The 14,098-nt window shown below is 45.9% G+C and overlaps 1 protein-coding gene across 2 annotated transcripts in view; it reads right to left on the reverse strand.

Annotated features, from left to right (window-relative positions):
- Positions 1–14,098, reverse strand: part of ttyh1 (tweety family member 1) — a 48,465-nt gene continuing 34,367 nt past the window's right edge. Inside the window, exons 11-14 of one of the 2 annotated variants that reach the window (XM_028821949.2) lie at positions 11,589–11,728; positions 11,152–11,212; positions 4,743–4,821; positions 1–583 (exon numbers count right to left, since the gene is read on the reverse strand). In XM_028821949.2, the coding sequence (XP_028677782.1) occupies positions 4,783–4,821; positions 11,152–11,212; positions 11,589–11,728 (240 nt within the window). In that variant the 3' untranslated portion in view covers positions 1–583; positions 4,743–4,782. Of the gene's footprint in view, positions 584–4,742; positions 4,822–11,029; positions 11,213–11,588; positions 11,729–14,098 lie in introns of both variants that reach the window. The other variant, XM_028821948.2, reaches the window with a different exon arrangement.

Consider the following 14,098-nt stretch of genomic DNA (forward strand, 5'->3'; position numbering starts at 1 on the left):
AAAATCTACATATATATATATATTTATATTTATTTATATAAAAACACTACTTTGTTTCTTTTATGAAAATATTAACAAGGAAAGAGACGTGGCGAGAATGTTACGGAGCGTTTCAGGGCCTTCAAAGGAAACATGTTACACAGTTGGTGAGGCGATGCTAAACTGGCAGTTACAGACGCGGCGTCAGTGTTGTCCAGGCCTGGCAGTGGTGGCGGCGACGATGTCCATTTGTCACAGTGTTACTTCAAGAAACAGGTTCACGAGGGCCTTTGACGGTGGGCATCTGGGCCAGGCTGGCCACTCCGGTTATTCCAGTTTTTTATTTCTTTTGATGGCCTCCTCCTCTGCCGTGTTTTGCTGTTCCGCATTGAGTCCTTGGTCCAATGTGGCCTCCTGGGATGGGGTGGTGGGGGGGATGGGGACGGGACGACTTCAGCTGCAAAGCAGGCAGTTTTCAGGAGAGCGGCTCCACTTGGCTTTACTGAAGTCAGGGCAGAGCAGCGCCTCCCACTGGCAGCACATAATGCATTCCAACCAGGAAGGACCCCTCCAAAAGTGCAAATCAGGCAAAGTAGAGTGGGGCCTGGAAAACAGAACAGTTTACAGCACTTGTGGTTAGTCAGTCTAAATGACCTAATAGTGACATGACATGACATGACATTGTACATGACTCAGGCGCTGCCGAGAGTGGCAGCCTTTTCAGCAGCTCCGTGTACGACTTTATTTTTCTACTTTTATTTTTCTCTTTTTTATTCATCACTCCTATCACTTTATTTTATGTTGGATTCGTTCCCTGGACACACTTACTTTTACAACGTGGACATGGATTTTTACACGTTGAGACTCGTCTATTCAAGTACTCAACTTAGAGCACTGAGAACAAATGCCAGTGCCGGTGTGGTTCCCTATTTACCCAACGAGGTAAGAAGGCGGTATCGTGGCAGCAGAGCCGGCACTAAGCAAAAAATGAAGCGGCATACGAGAAAGTGGCGTTTTAAGCCCTCAGTGCCTTCTGTGATTCTGGGAAATGTGAACTCAATATTTTTTATATTAGATGTGAATTTCCCCTTGGGATTAATAAAGTATGTATCTATCTATCTATCTATCTATCTATCTATCTGTCTATCTATCTATCTATCTATCTATCTAAATGTCATATAGCGCCTTTCACAACACACACTGGACATGCATTGTCTTCTTATTGTGGCTTTGTATGAACTTCATCCCCCAAGGAAGACGGGAGCATTAAAGGGAGAAATGGAAGTTGTTTGGTTGTGCAGGGACAGGTGAGAACCCGTCGTGCTGCTGGGCCACTCTTGAGTTTCCAGCTCAACTATCAGATTGGCAGGCGGCTTCTGCTGGTCATGCCAAGCGCTAAACAATGGCTTCTCATAGGAGACGCATTATTTACTGTAAAACAGCTAATCCAGCGACACCTTCTGTCAACAAAGGCCAGCGAGTTCTCAGGAAGCCTTTGCTAACAAAAGCAAAAGTCACGTGGTTGGCATTCAGGGGTGGCAGATGGCTTTATGGTGCAACCCGGCACCAGCTCCTGTTGCCCTTGAAGTCACAAGAGTCCGTTTAATAGTCATGGCAGAGAGGAGTGTAGATGGTGCCCCCCACTGTGTGTGGTCCTATTGTGGCCCCCTCTCATGGGCATAAACAGAATCCGATAAATCACATAAGTGAGACACCAGTAGGAAACTCAACGGAGAGTCGATTCATGTGACACATCTGACCCTCTAGTGGCTGATTGGTATACAAAGCTGTCTGTTCAATCCCCTTCAGACATGCAGCATCGCCCTCTAGTGGCTGAACCGTTGAGCTGTGCAATACTAGGATGTCATTGTCATCACCACCAAGCAGGCAGAGTCACCTTCTAGTGGCTGGCGTGCTGGGGTATAGAAGACTGTGACTTCTATCACCACTCGGCAGACAGAATCACCCTCTAGTGCAGAGGTTCTCAAACTTATTTTGTCTACCGCCCACTTTGAGAATCAATTATTTTCTAGCGCCCCCCCAAAATGTTTAACTTTACCACATCTTAAAAATCACAAAAATTTCTCATCTTTAATAAACCTCATGTATGACAAAAATAGTGCTTCATTAGTTGGTAAAGTGGACTCATCCAACTGAATTGAGAATTGACTAGTCTTCAGATGATTGCACAATGAGTCTTCAATATTTTCAGCCATCTCATCAATTTGTCTTTGCACAGAACTATTGCTCAAAGGAATTTTTCAAATAATATCTGCCGCTGGTTTATGGAGCACAGTAGTTATTACTTCTTTTATTGCCGGTAAAATTAACTCTTCTCCAATAGTGTGTGGTTTGCCTGTTTGAGCAATTAACAAAGAGATATTGTACGAGGCTCGAAGTCCGTCATCGTCTTGCTTAGAAGCCGGTGAAAAAAGTTTTGATACAGTTGGCTGAGCTATGTACTTCTTTTCCAGGCCTTGAAAATAGGCCACATTTTTTTCTTTCTTATCTGGATGCATTTTATTCAAATGATCTTGTAGCCTAGAAGGCTTCATCGCTTCATTCGAAAATGTTTTTTGACAAAGAAGGCACATAGGCGAAGATGGATTTGTGGGATTTTCAACAAATCCGTATTTAATATATTCCGCACTGTATTGCCGTCTTTTTTTTTTTTTGCTTCCTACATGGTTTTGTCTTTACAAATACGTGAGTAAAGTATCGAGCTTAAAAAACTTTCTAACGATTGCGCGCGAAAACGCTAATGAAAATAAAAGAAGTATTACACGCTCTTATATAGGATTAAAATACAGAACGCACCGACGGAATTCGTACTGAGCAAGTTAGAACGGTAACCGTCATTTTTATCGAAAATAAAAAATATCGAATTAAAAAATGTCGAAATTTTTGTATAAATAAAAAATTGGTTTAGGGGTTAAGGCTAGGGCTAAGATTAATTTTTTATTTATACGAAAATTTCGACATTTTTTAATTCGATATTTTTTATTTTGTATATTTTTTATTTTCGATAAAAACGACCAGAATCAGTTAGAACAAGTATCGATGATCTGGCCGCTTGATACAGGATTGCACAAATCGCGTTGTTTAATAAAAGCTTGTTAAAACTTGATTGCTCATGGGCTACCTACGAAAGCCATGATAAATTATTTATATTTATACAATCAAACAGGACAGGAATAAGAACGAAATAATCGATGTAGTATAGTAGGTAGGTTTTGATTTTAGTTTAAATTTTAAAATATTAGAAAAAAACACAAATCAGCCATCGCCCCCCTAAACCGCTTCAACACCCCCCAATTTTCTCTGGGCCCTTTAACGCCCCCCTGGATGCCTCCAGCGCCCACAAGGGGGCGTTATCGCCCACTTTGAGAAAGACTGCCCTAGTGGCTGGTGCGAGGCTGCACAATACAAAGCTGTAAATTCAGTCACCCCTCCACACTTGACACTCTTACTTTAAAGGCTAATAAAGGCTCAGGGGTGCAGGACCACCACCATTAGAGGGAGCTCTAGTTTGGTGTCCCTGTAGTCAAAGTATAGCCACCCGTGCCCCCTATTAGTGTGACTGTAAATGCCACAGGGGTTGCATGGGCATCCCGACCAGAAAAGGGGATGCTCCGAGCAGGCAGATAGGCATCTCGACCAGGCAAGAGGTAGGAGCCAGACCTGGAAGTGATGGCCGGAGTGGATGGACGGACAGCCCACCAGAAGAAGATGTCTCTGGGGACTCTTTATTTCCCCAGGATGCCAGACGGCAGCAGCCCTGGATATCAGTGCCCAGTATGGGACCAGTAGGGCATGCTGGGAAGTGTAGTCCGGCGCATGGGTGGCGCAAGGGGGCACTGTAGTGAGATGTGCTCCGTAATAAGTGAGACTTCCGTATTACCAGAAAGTACTTCCTTCGGGCAGTGGCCCTGGCACCGGAAGTACTCCTGGGTCCTTAATAAAAGGGGTCCCTTATCCAGGCGAGTTGGAGCTGGGAGGACGTGGAGCGACACTTGACTGGAGGGAAGCAGTGCGGCGGTGAGGGGAACTGTTTGTGCTTGTGCTACTTTTTGGAAGTATTTTGTAATAAACCTTCCATGATTTGAACCCGGGACTGTGCTGGTGTGTTTGTGCTCACTGACGCCCCTTACTCCATTACAGACCATTTCAAATACATCAACTCTGTCTTCGAGCAGCACTGTGTCAAGGTCATAGGTGACAGGGAGATGGGGACCAAAAGAAAAGCTGTCCCACCAGACAGACAGAGTCTCCAGCCTGTTTAGGTGACCCAGAATGGAGGGCAGCTTTTACGTTTTATAATTTGAATTCTCCGTTTGCCCGCTTCATTCTTTAAAATACACATTTCTGAAAGCAGGGCATGGAGAGAAGCCATAAAGATGCCCTCTTGTGTGACTGCAGGCATACTCGTGATGTAAACTGTGGAGGTACGGCACCATGAAAGTAGACAATACGCGGTCCTTACACGTTCTGTGCAGTCCTTGCTCACAGTGTTTCGAATCAGAATCTCGAATTTGGGGTTTCCGATTTCTGAAAGTAAATTTCATGAACCCGTCCCCAAACATAAAGAGTTTAAAGCATGAAGGAGCCCCCTTGTGAGATAAGAGAATCGCTCACGGGCTTCTCATTCCGGTGTTGCTCATCATAGCATCTGTCAGCTGCTTCATTAAGCTCCATGTGACGGTGATCCCGATGAAAGGCGCTACATAACTGATGAGCACAGTCAGAATTAAAAGATGACATACCGAAGGGGGCGGCGACTGTCCGTCGAGGAAGGGGAGACTCTCATAGGGACGAGCGCCACTGAAGGAAGCGTTTGGAGTCCTAAAGGAAGACAAATGCCAGTTAGTGAGCAGCTTGACCAAAGGTGTGCAACAAAAGAACAGACTTATAGAGAATGTGACCCCACGGACCTCCGGTCCACCTGGACTGCCCTTCCTCATACGACTTCATAATCCCTGGGGGGCACAGACACTTCATAAAAGCGGGGCGCCCTTCAAAGCATGGCCACTAGGAGGCCTCATGGCTTGAACTCCGGTTCACTGCCAGCATGGCGTCATCGAGCTCGGGCATCACTGGTAGTGGCGTGGCAAGGGGGGGACATCTGTCCCCAGGCGCAGCATCCAGGGGGCGCCAAATTTCCCTTCCCCATTGCATTTTGGCAAAACAGGAGGGGGCGCTGAAAACCTTAGCTACGACTCTGATCACCGGGGTATCTTTGCTTTATCTTTCGGGTATGTAGCCAGGGGTTTCCCCAAACATTCTCATCCATCCATTCTCCGAACCCACTTTTTCCATTAGAAAGTTGTAAGTTGGCAGAGGCTATCCAAACGGGCAAGAACCAGCCTTGGAGGGGATGCGGGTGTGTGGCAGGGTACAGTCATTCTTACAGAGCTAATGGAGTTTGGGTTTTGGGAAGGAGCAGGGAATCGGGCCAAGACTTGAACCCGGGTCCCTGGATGTGAGAGGCGGCACCACTAAGCAGTTAAATTGTGTTACCTAACAGGCAATGGGCAGCTGTGTTCGTAGCTTTGGGGTATCTTTATAAATAGTGGGGGTCCGGGTAGTGGTCACTCTGGCCAAGTGATCTACATGCATTAATTAAAATACTGCAAAAGAGCCTAAATATGCTTAAAACCGATCTCCATTTTCTGTTGTCTTCCATCATGATCACAGGTAGTGACCAAAATGGTGGAAACGCCTCAATGAAGTCACATTATGGATACTGGCCAGCACACTGGTACCCATGGGCACAGTGCCATAGAATCCAGTGGTGTCTCCACTTCTCCTTGCTGACAGCTTGTACCTTGTCGGAGATGAAGGCTCAAGCTTTGGTGCATGGGTCACTTTGAGGGCACGTTCGTCAGACCATTGGGGGGCTGAGGGCGCCTGTCCTGTGTCATCCTGGCAGACCTGCCTTACTCTCAAAAGGGGCTTGACGGGACAAAGAAGGCAAACCTTAATTAGCACTGGCCTGCCCTTTTAAGATGACTAATAAGAGTGGGCCCCAACCATACTAGAGAAGTGCACGCCGACAGGCACAGAGACCCCAAAAACCTGAACGTCAAAACAGGTCACCCACCTGAAGCTAACCATGTCTGAGCCAGGCCACTGCGTGGAGGGGAGAACATCTAGTAAAAGCTTGGGTTGCTGCTGCAGGAGGTGTTGGCGAGGCCATCGGGGGGTGGGGTGGGGGCTTACTCTGTAGTCTGTCTGTGGGTCCTAATGTCCCAGTGCAGTGACAAGGACACTGTACAGTAAAAGTTGGCGCTGTCCTTTGGACAAGATGTTAAACTGGTGGCCTGACTCTCTGTGGTCATAAAAGATTCCTGGTCATCTTTTGGAAAGAGTAGGGTGTACCCCAATGTCCTGGCTGAATTGCCCACCACAGCCTGGTCATTCTGACCACCTAATAATCCCCTGGCTCTGATTGGCTAACTGTCTCTCTCACCACTTCACCGCCTAAAACCTAACTTGTGGTGAGCACACTGGCACAAGAATGGCTGCCGTCATATCATCCAGGTGGACGCTACACATTGGTGGTGGTTGAAGTTGTTCCCCTCTGTCTACATGGAGCATTTTTAATATCTAGAAAAGTGTTATATAAATTTAATTAATTCAATAATTATTATTTTCTGGTGTGGGGAACGGAGCTGACCACTGCTTATGCACTCTCTGTAAATGGACACTGCCCAGTTCAATGGGGTCCTGCTCTTCACAGTCCTCAACAGACTGTTTTACAAAGTTCCACCTTTACAGCTAAAATGTTTAAAGTAGCTCCATATGATGTGCAACAGGCTGGCACCTCCATCCTGAAGTGTACCAAGTGGGCATGCACATGGATGAACGAGTGAATATTTTAGCCTTTTTAATTCCGGATCTGTACCTTAAGCTCACACCAACTGATCATCAGGTGGCGGCGTCTCCTGACAAACACACCCCAGCAGTCTGAGGGCACCACGCAACACTTAGTGAAGCGCCATGGGAATGCGTTAAGATGGCATACGATATAAAGAAACATGAAGTGCTAGGTGATAAAAATCCATCCGTTCACTCAAAGTTACGAATGTCAGGCGGTGAGCAGGTCGGCACTCCGTCAGATCCCTGAGGTGATGGCACAGTTTGTAAGGCGACTTGCCATCTCTGAGTGAAATACAAAGTCAGCATTATACCAGAAGATTCAAAAAGGGATCATGGGCACCAACTTGGTTTTGTAATAGACGACAGCATAAATAATATTAATTCTCAAAGTGGTGTGGCATAGGAGACAAAAGACACTTCAAGAAATCGCATAGCGAGGTTTTTGTCTGCACCACTAATGGCTGACTGAATCCCCCCAGATGGGCTTACACTAAAACTTGCATTAAAACTTCACAAGTATCCTCTGTTGTTCACCACCGTCTATGACTTGACTGATTACACTCTTCACGTTTGCTCCTAGTAAGCTTAAAAAGTTTTCCACAGTCGCTGTTTTCAATGCATTCTGTTGTTGTGCATTGACGGGATGATGATATTGTGTTATTTGTGTATGTTAACGAGGGCGCGGCAAGCAGGAATCATGGATGGATGTTTAAACAACACAATCATTACTTGATTTTATTGAATTTTGCAGTTATATATTAGGCTAGTTGGTTTATTTCTGTGACTTAAATTTAGTTTATATGGTTGATAAGGGCTGCCATGGTAAAAAAAAAAAAATATATATATATATATAAAATCTAACGTCTGTCTCTGCATGGCGGTCCACTTTTCACAAGAGAACTACTTAATGGATTTAGATCGGGTTTTTTTCTATAATTTGCTTGAACATTCCAGTTGATTTTGCGACTTCTCTCATCGTGCTAAGTATCATAGTTCACTTGCGGTACCGATTTATTTGCACGAATCCGAGAGAGACGCAGCGGGCCGAGATCCCTCCATACTCGCGAGCCAGCCTTGTGGCATATCTTACCTCCGTGAAGCTAGCGAATGAGAGGACTACTTAACGGATTTAGTTTGGGTTTTTTACTAGAATTTGCTTGAACATTCCAATTGATTTTGCAACCTCTCTCATCGTGTTAAGTATCATAGTTCACTTGCGGTACCGATTTATCTGCGCGAATCTGAGAGAGACGCAGCAGGCCGAGATCCCTCCTCACTCACGCATCAGCCTCGGGGCGTATGTTACTTAACAGATTTAGATTTAGATTTTTTCTAGAATTTGCTTGAACATTCCGGTTGATATTGCAAACTCTCTCATCGCGCTAAGAATCATAGTTTGCTTGCAGGAGCGATATATTCTCGCTAATCCAAGACAGGGGCTGCGGGCCGAGGGGAGCGGAAAGCGTGACGTCAGGAGTGGGGAGTCGGTTACCTCTGCGTTTTGGAGTGCAACTTGCCTCCGCTTAGCTAGCGATACGTGTTTGTTAATTGATTTTTAAAGTTTGTTCTGTTTCACTACTATGTCGGCGGAGCCGTAGGGGACGGCTAGTATGTATATTGTGACGGATGGCCGGGGCCCATGCCTGGCTGGGACGCCCCTTCACCACATCTGCCAGGGGGACAAGGGTGGGAAGCCCAGTATCTCCCCCTGGATGCTAGATGGCAGCCTCCCTGGGTTGCCGTGGTGCCTCAGACTCTTCCAGGGCTTCATGGGGGTTGCAGTTCTGTGCAGCTCTGTGGGGTTCTGCAGGCGCCGCCAGGGGGTGCTGCAACAGGAGCTGCTGGCACCTTTTGGGCACTGGTTTCACCTTACCCGGAAGTGCAGCCGATGTCGCCAATCAACCAGCTGGAGCACTTCCCGGTACCCAATAAAAGGGAGCTAGCGACCACCACTCAGCGGCCAGAGTCGGGAGGTAGAGGACGAGGGTGCCAGGGAGGAGTGGTGGAGGAAGGTTAAGTGCTTGGTTTGGTGTACTGTACTGTGCTTGGGACTGTGTTGTGGTTGGAGGGTTTATAAGGAATACGTGCCCTCCAGCTGAAGAAAAATAGTTTATTTTACCCGTGCCTCCGTGTCAATGTGTGTCAAGTCAAGCACTATATAGCGCCTTTCTTACAATATATATATGATTACACTGTTTCACAGCAAAGACGTAATCCACATTGTTCCTCCTATATAGAGTCTTCCATCCAGCACCCCCTTGCTTATGCTGTACCTGGGTGGCTGAGGAGTGTGAGCCCTTTGTACATTCTCTACTCACCCTTCTTAAATGTGGGGACCACCATACCAGTCTTTACCCACCTTCCATGCAACACTGGATAGACCCGTTCATCAGGCTACCTGAATGTCCAGAGCTTTCAACATTTCCGCCTGGATTTCATTCAGTGCGTAGGAGTTTGATAGCCCAGTCAACGTGCGTTTTGTAGATTTGGAAAAAGCACATGACCGTGACCCCCAGCATGTGTCGTGGGTAGTGCTGCAGAAATAAGAGTTAAGAAGGCCATTCTTGTGTGCTGTTCAGTGCAAGCTGTGACCGAATACTTGCCGCAAAGTCAAATGCGGACTTCGTCAAGGCTGCGTCTCATCTCCACAGACAGGACATGTGCCGGCTCAGCATTGCAGTGTGGATGGATGAAAACACCGAGTTTTGAAAATGCATTCTGATTGGTTTGTGCTTATTACGTAGCCCTTCCCTGATTGGATCCTACTCATTGCAACATCTCATTCCATGACTGGTCTCCATCCATGGAAGAAAAGCATATTCTAACATAATGGGCGCAGGGGAATTGTTTACCACGTCACTTGTTGTGTTGCTTACCTCTAAACTTCCTTTTACATTGCGTTTTGTACAGTTTGAATGCTGCATACTCGTAAAATGCAAATCATTTACTGGTCGCTTCAGAATTCCAATAAATCCCCTGTTTGGCGGCATTATGATGTCTTCAAGGATTTTTCCACCGAAGTGTGCGTGTCCAGTGCAGGCTAACGGCTACATCGTACATGTTTCTGTTGTTTTAGTGTGGGTGGAGAGAACTTTTGTGAATAATGTGAATAGCGTGGACAGAAGTCGCGTTCATTTAAAGCTGTGGTTTTTAAATGAAAGTGCCGTATTGTCAACGTAGCCCAAATGTAGCCTCAGTAGCCTGTAGCAACATGTGGACTCAAACGCAGCCGACGTTTCAGCTCATATTTATCACCACCACTTTTCTCTAGCATTGCTCAGATATGGGGGGGGGGGGGGCAGTTGCCTCAAAGCCCACCTATTGAGGTTATCTGGCCATGATCATGGAGCAAGACAAAGACCCCCCAGACGTGCAAGCGGGTCTACAAGAGAGTGAATGAAGAAGAAACTCAATGTCTGGAATGGTGAAGGGGCTATATGAGACCCTTGAAATTTCACATTGCCAAAACTTCGCCATGATGTTGAGTAATGGCAGCAATCATCACATCAGTCAACTGCTGTTTATAATAAGCTCAGTAGACATGGACCTCAAAGAGTCCCAATGCTCAGCATTGCTGGGCCAAGTTCCTGGAGTCCTGGGTCTCAAATTCTAGCCTGTATCTCTCTTGGGTTTTCCACTCACATATCAATGATGCGCAGGTTATTATGATTAGAGACTCTCGATTGTCCTGTGGTGTGGGTGTCACGCAATGGAATGGCGGCCCATCCGGGGTTGGTTCCTGCCTTGTAGCAGATGCTGCTGCCTCCTCATGTCCTTAAAATTGAATAAGATGGAGAGATGCTGGTGCTACTTGTTGACTAGATGTAACAAAGCCGATACCCTGAATATATCAAAAGGGGGGCCCACACTTCTTCACAGGGCTGCATGCGCCCAGTTTTTCTCACATGTTGAGTCAGATGAGGTCGCACACCGGTTTAATCTTATTTTACATTCTGCCCAGCACTTTGTGAAGTCAATATCACTGGCATCCGGTCACTACATGCTGGTGACTCCGCCCCCCCCCCCCCCCCCCCCAAGTGCCCTGAAGAGCCACACAGAGGACTCCTCCTTGCCCAGATGCCTCCCCTGGCACCTTCTAACTGGTGCACTCACCACCAGGTGTTCTAACTGGCAGGGTGGGATGTATGTTGGTGTGTTGCATCGTACTCACGTGTAGTGAGACAGGGGTGGGGCGGTGGAAAGAGGCGGGGCCGAGCAACCCCTCGGGTAATTATAGAAACCTGGCAGGACCTCCCCTGGCCCTGCCCTGCTCACGGCTGTCTGTCTACGTGCCTGATGGGAGCCGAAGGGGTCCTCGCTGCTGTCTTCTGACTCTTCATAGTCTCTTGAGTTTCTGGTGGGGGGAACAGACAGACAGACAGTGAGGCAAAATATACTCGTGGAGAAGAAGATCTCACTCACAGCCGCAAGGTGAACGTCACGTGGTCAACCACAGTGGCACCACCTAGTGGCTATGGAGAAGAGCTGAAGGAAGGCAGAAAGGAAAGAAGGAAGTCACTTCACCTGCCAAGGCTCCAGTTACACAAGCCATTCACACAACATGTCTAAAGCGCCTGGGGATGTTTACCACTATGTCAAGAGTAAAGGTTTGCTGAGGTAAAGAGCAAGTCTCCCTTGGGGTTACTGTCACCCTGGCCAGTTTGTACAGGTACCTGCCATACCAAGTGTGGCCCCCGTCGACCTGAAGGTGCTGCCCAGTTACTACGTACTTGTGGATGTGCCTCCAGGCGGGCGGCAGGGTGCAAAGCATGGCTGTAAAGGACAGAGCAGAGAGTACGGAGAAGAGACAGAGATACAGAACACCTTCCATGCCGTCATAGCAGAGACCTTTCAAAGCGTCCGTGTAGTCCTGCAAAACAAAACAAGACGGGAGCCGGTGAGAAAGAGAAGGCAAGGAGGGCTGCGAAAAGGGAATGCCGTCCAACGGCCAAGAACGTGCAGTCATCTTGAATTGTTTCCTTTATAAAGTGCCTTGTGATGGCAGCTGCTGTGAAAGGCGCTTTATAAAATACAGACATTCCTGAACACAGTCATCTCCTCCCTCAAGAACGCATTACCCCTAATCCTCAAGTGAAGGCACATGTGCTCAGCATCTGCCCAGAGCAATCCACTCGTCAGCTCTTATCAGTTAGACTGAAACTCACCAAACAAAAGAGTCTTCAGACCCTCCTTAAACACATTGAGGGACTCCGAATTAGAGATGGAGGTGGGCAGCTTGTTCTACCAGCCAGGAGCTACACATATAATGAGCCTGGTTTGAGATTTGATGCCAAGCTGAGGTGGCATCACTAAACAATGAGAACAACATTTATTTCTATAGCACATTTTCATACAAACAATGGAGCTCAAAGTGCTTTACATGATGAAGAAACAGAAAAAAGACAAAATAAATAAATTTAAATTAGGGAGCACTATTAAAACAGAATAAAAGTGAGGTCCAATGGCCAGGGAGGACAGAAAAAAACAAAAAAAACTCCAGACGGCTGGAGAAAAAAATAAAATCTGCAGGAGCTCTGAGGCCACGAGACCACCCAGCCCCCTCTAGGCATTCTACCTAACATAAATGAGCTCAATCAGTCCTCATGGTAATCAGGGTTCACATGGAATAACTTGATGATGATGGTCATGGGGACTTCTGGCCTTTAATCCATCAATAAGGGGACATCACGGTGCTTTGATCAGGTGGTGGGGGCGCAGATCGAGAAAAGAACAGAAGTGAGAGTAGGGGTTAGTACGGATTTTGGAGCCACCATGAATGATAATGATAATTAATTGAATATACAGAGCATCAGGATTTAACTAAGATGAAGCTCTGAGAAAGCCATGTTAAAGTGATGTGTTTTCAGCAGTGTTTTAAACTGCCCCACTGGTGAATTTCTATCGGTAAACTCGTATTCCTGATTTGAGGTGCCTAACAGCAGAAGGCCGCCTCACCACTTCTTTTAAGTTTAGCTCTTGGAATTCTAAGCAGACCCTCATTTGAAGATCTAAGGTTACAATTTGGAGTGTAAAGTGAAAGACATTCCGAAATATAAGATGGAGCAGATTATTGAAGGCTTTGTAAACCATCAGCAGTATTTTAAAGTCAATTCTAAATGACACAGGTAACCAGTGTAGTGACGCTAAGACTGGGGTGATATGCTCAGATTTTCGTTTCCTAGTTAAGATTCTAGCAGCTGCATTCTGCACTCATTGTAATCGATTGATGTCTTTTTTGGGTGGTCCTGAGAGGAGTGCGTTACAGTAATCTAGTCAACTGAAAACAAAAGCGTGAACTCATTTCTCAGCATCTCGCAAAGTTATAAGAGGTCTAACTTTTGCTATATTTCTTAAGTGAAAAAATGCTGTCCTGGTAATCTGATTAATATGTGAATTAAAATTCAGGTCAGAGTCAATAGTTACCCCTAAATTCTTTACCTCCGTTTTGACTTTTAATTCCTTCCGGCAACACGAATTTGATGATCTACAAGTCTCCCACCTAAACTTTAAATCCAAACAATATCTACAGACTTCTGTCATATCACTTATGTCCATATATTCGATCTCTTTTCACTGTTCCGTTATTTCACTAATAATTTCCGTTTGTTTGCGCTAATGCGATCTTTACTATCAGTTTTTTGAGTCTCGTCTCGCAGGATGTGAAAGTGTCTCTCTGAGAAAGTCACGTCTTGTCCCAAGGTTTTTTTTATTATAATAGATAGATATATATATATATATGTCCTATATATATAAGTGTGTGTGTTTTCAGAAGTTGACATAAGTTTTTTTGTGTGAAAAACTAAAATGAATGAGTTTTCTTGGTAAATCAACACATCATATTAAAAGTGTCTACCAAATCCAATTAATAAATGACTTCATTGTGCAGTTATACAAAAGGTGAAAATAAGCATCGTCGTGTTTCTCACATGACTACAAAGAGGTTCTGGACCTCATAGCGCCTGAAGTACTCGGACCTGTCGGAGGCCTAAAACTGTCCTGACTGCAGCTGGACACTCCTCACGTCAGCCGACCTGACTGGGTGGACAGAAGCAGAGGACCTCACAAGGGCCTCCATATCTCAGTGCTGACCCATTGACTACTCTGTAGGCAAGCATCAAGGAGTTCAACTGGGAGACAATGTAATAATCTGAAAAGAGGAGTGAGGCGCCATCTGATGGAAAGCATTTATTAATACTGTATACTCTATGTAGTAATAAAATGCATTGTGTTTTTCATTCCA

The sequence above is a fragment of the Erpetoichthys calabaricus genome, chromosome 16 (genome assembly GCF_900747795.2).
Source record: "Erpetoichthys calabaricus chromosome 16, fErpCal1.3, whole genome shotgun sequence".
NCBI lineage: Eukaryota > Metazoa > Chordata > Cladistia > Polypteriformes > Polypteridae > Erpetoichthys > Erpetoichthys calabaricus.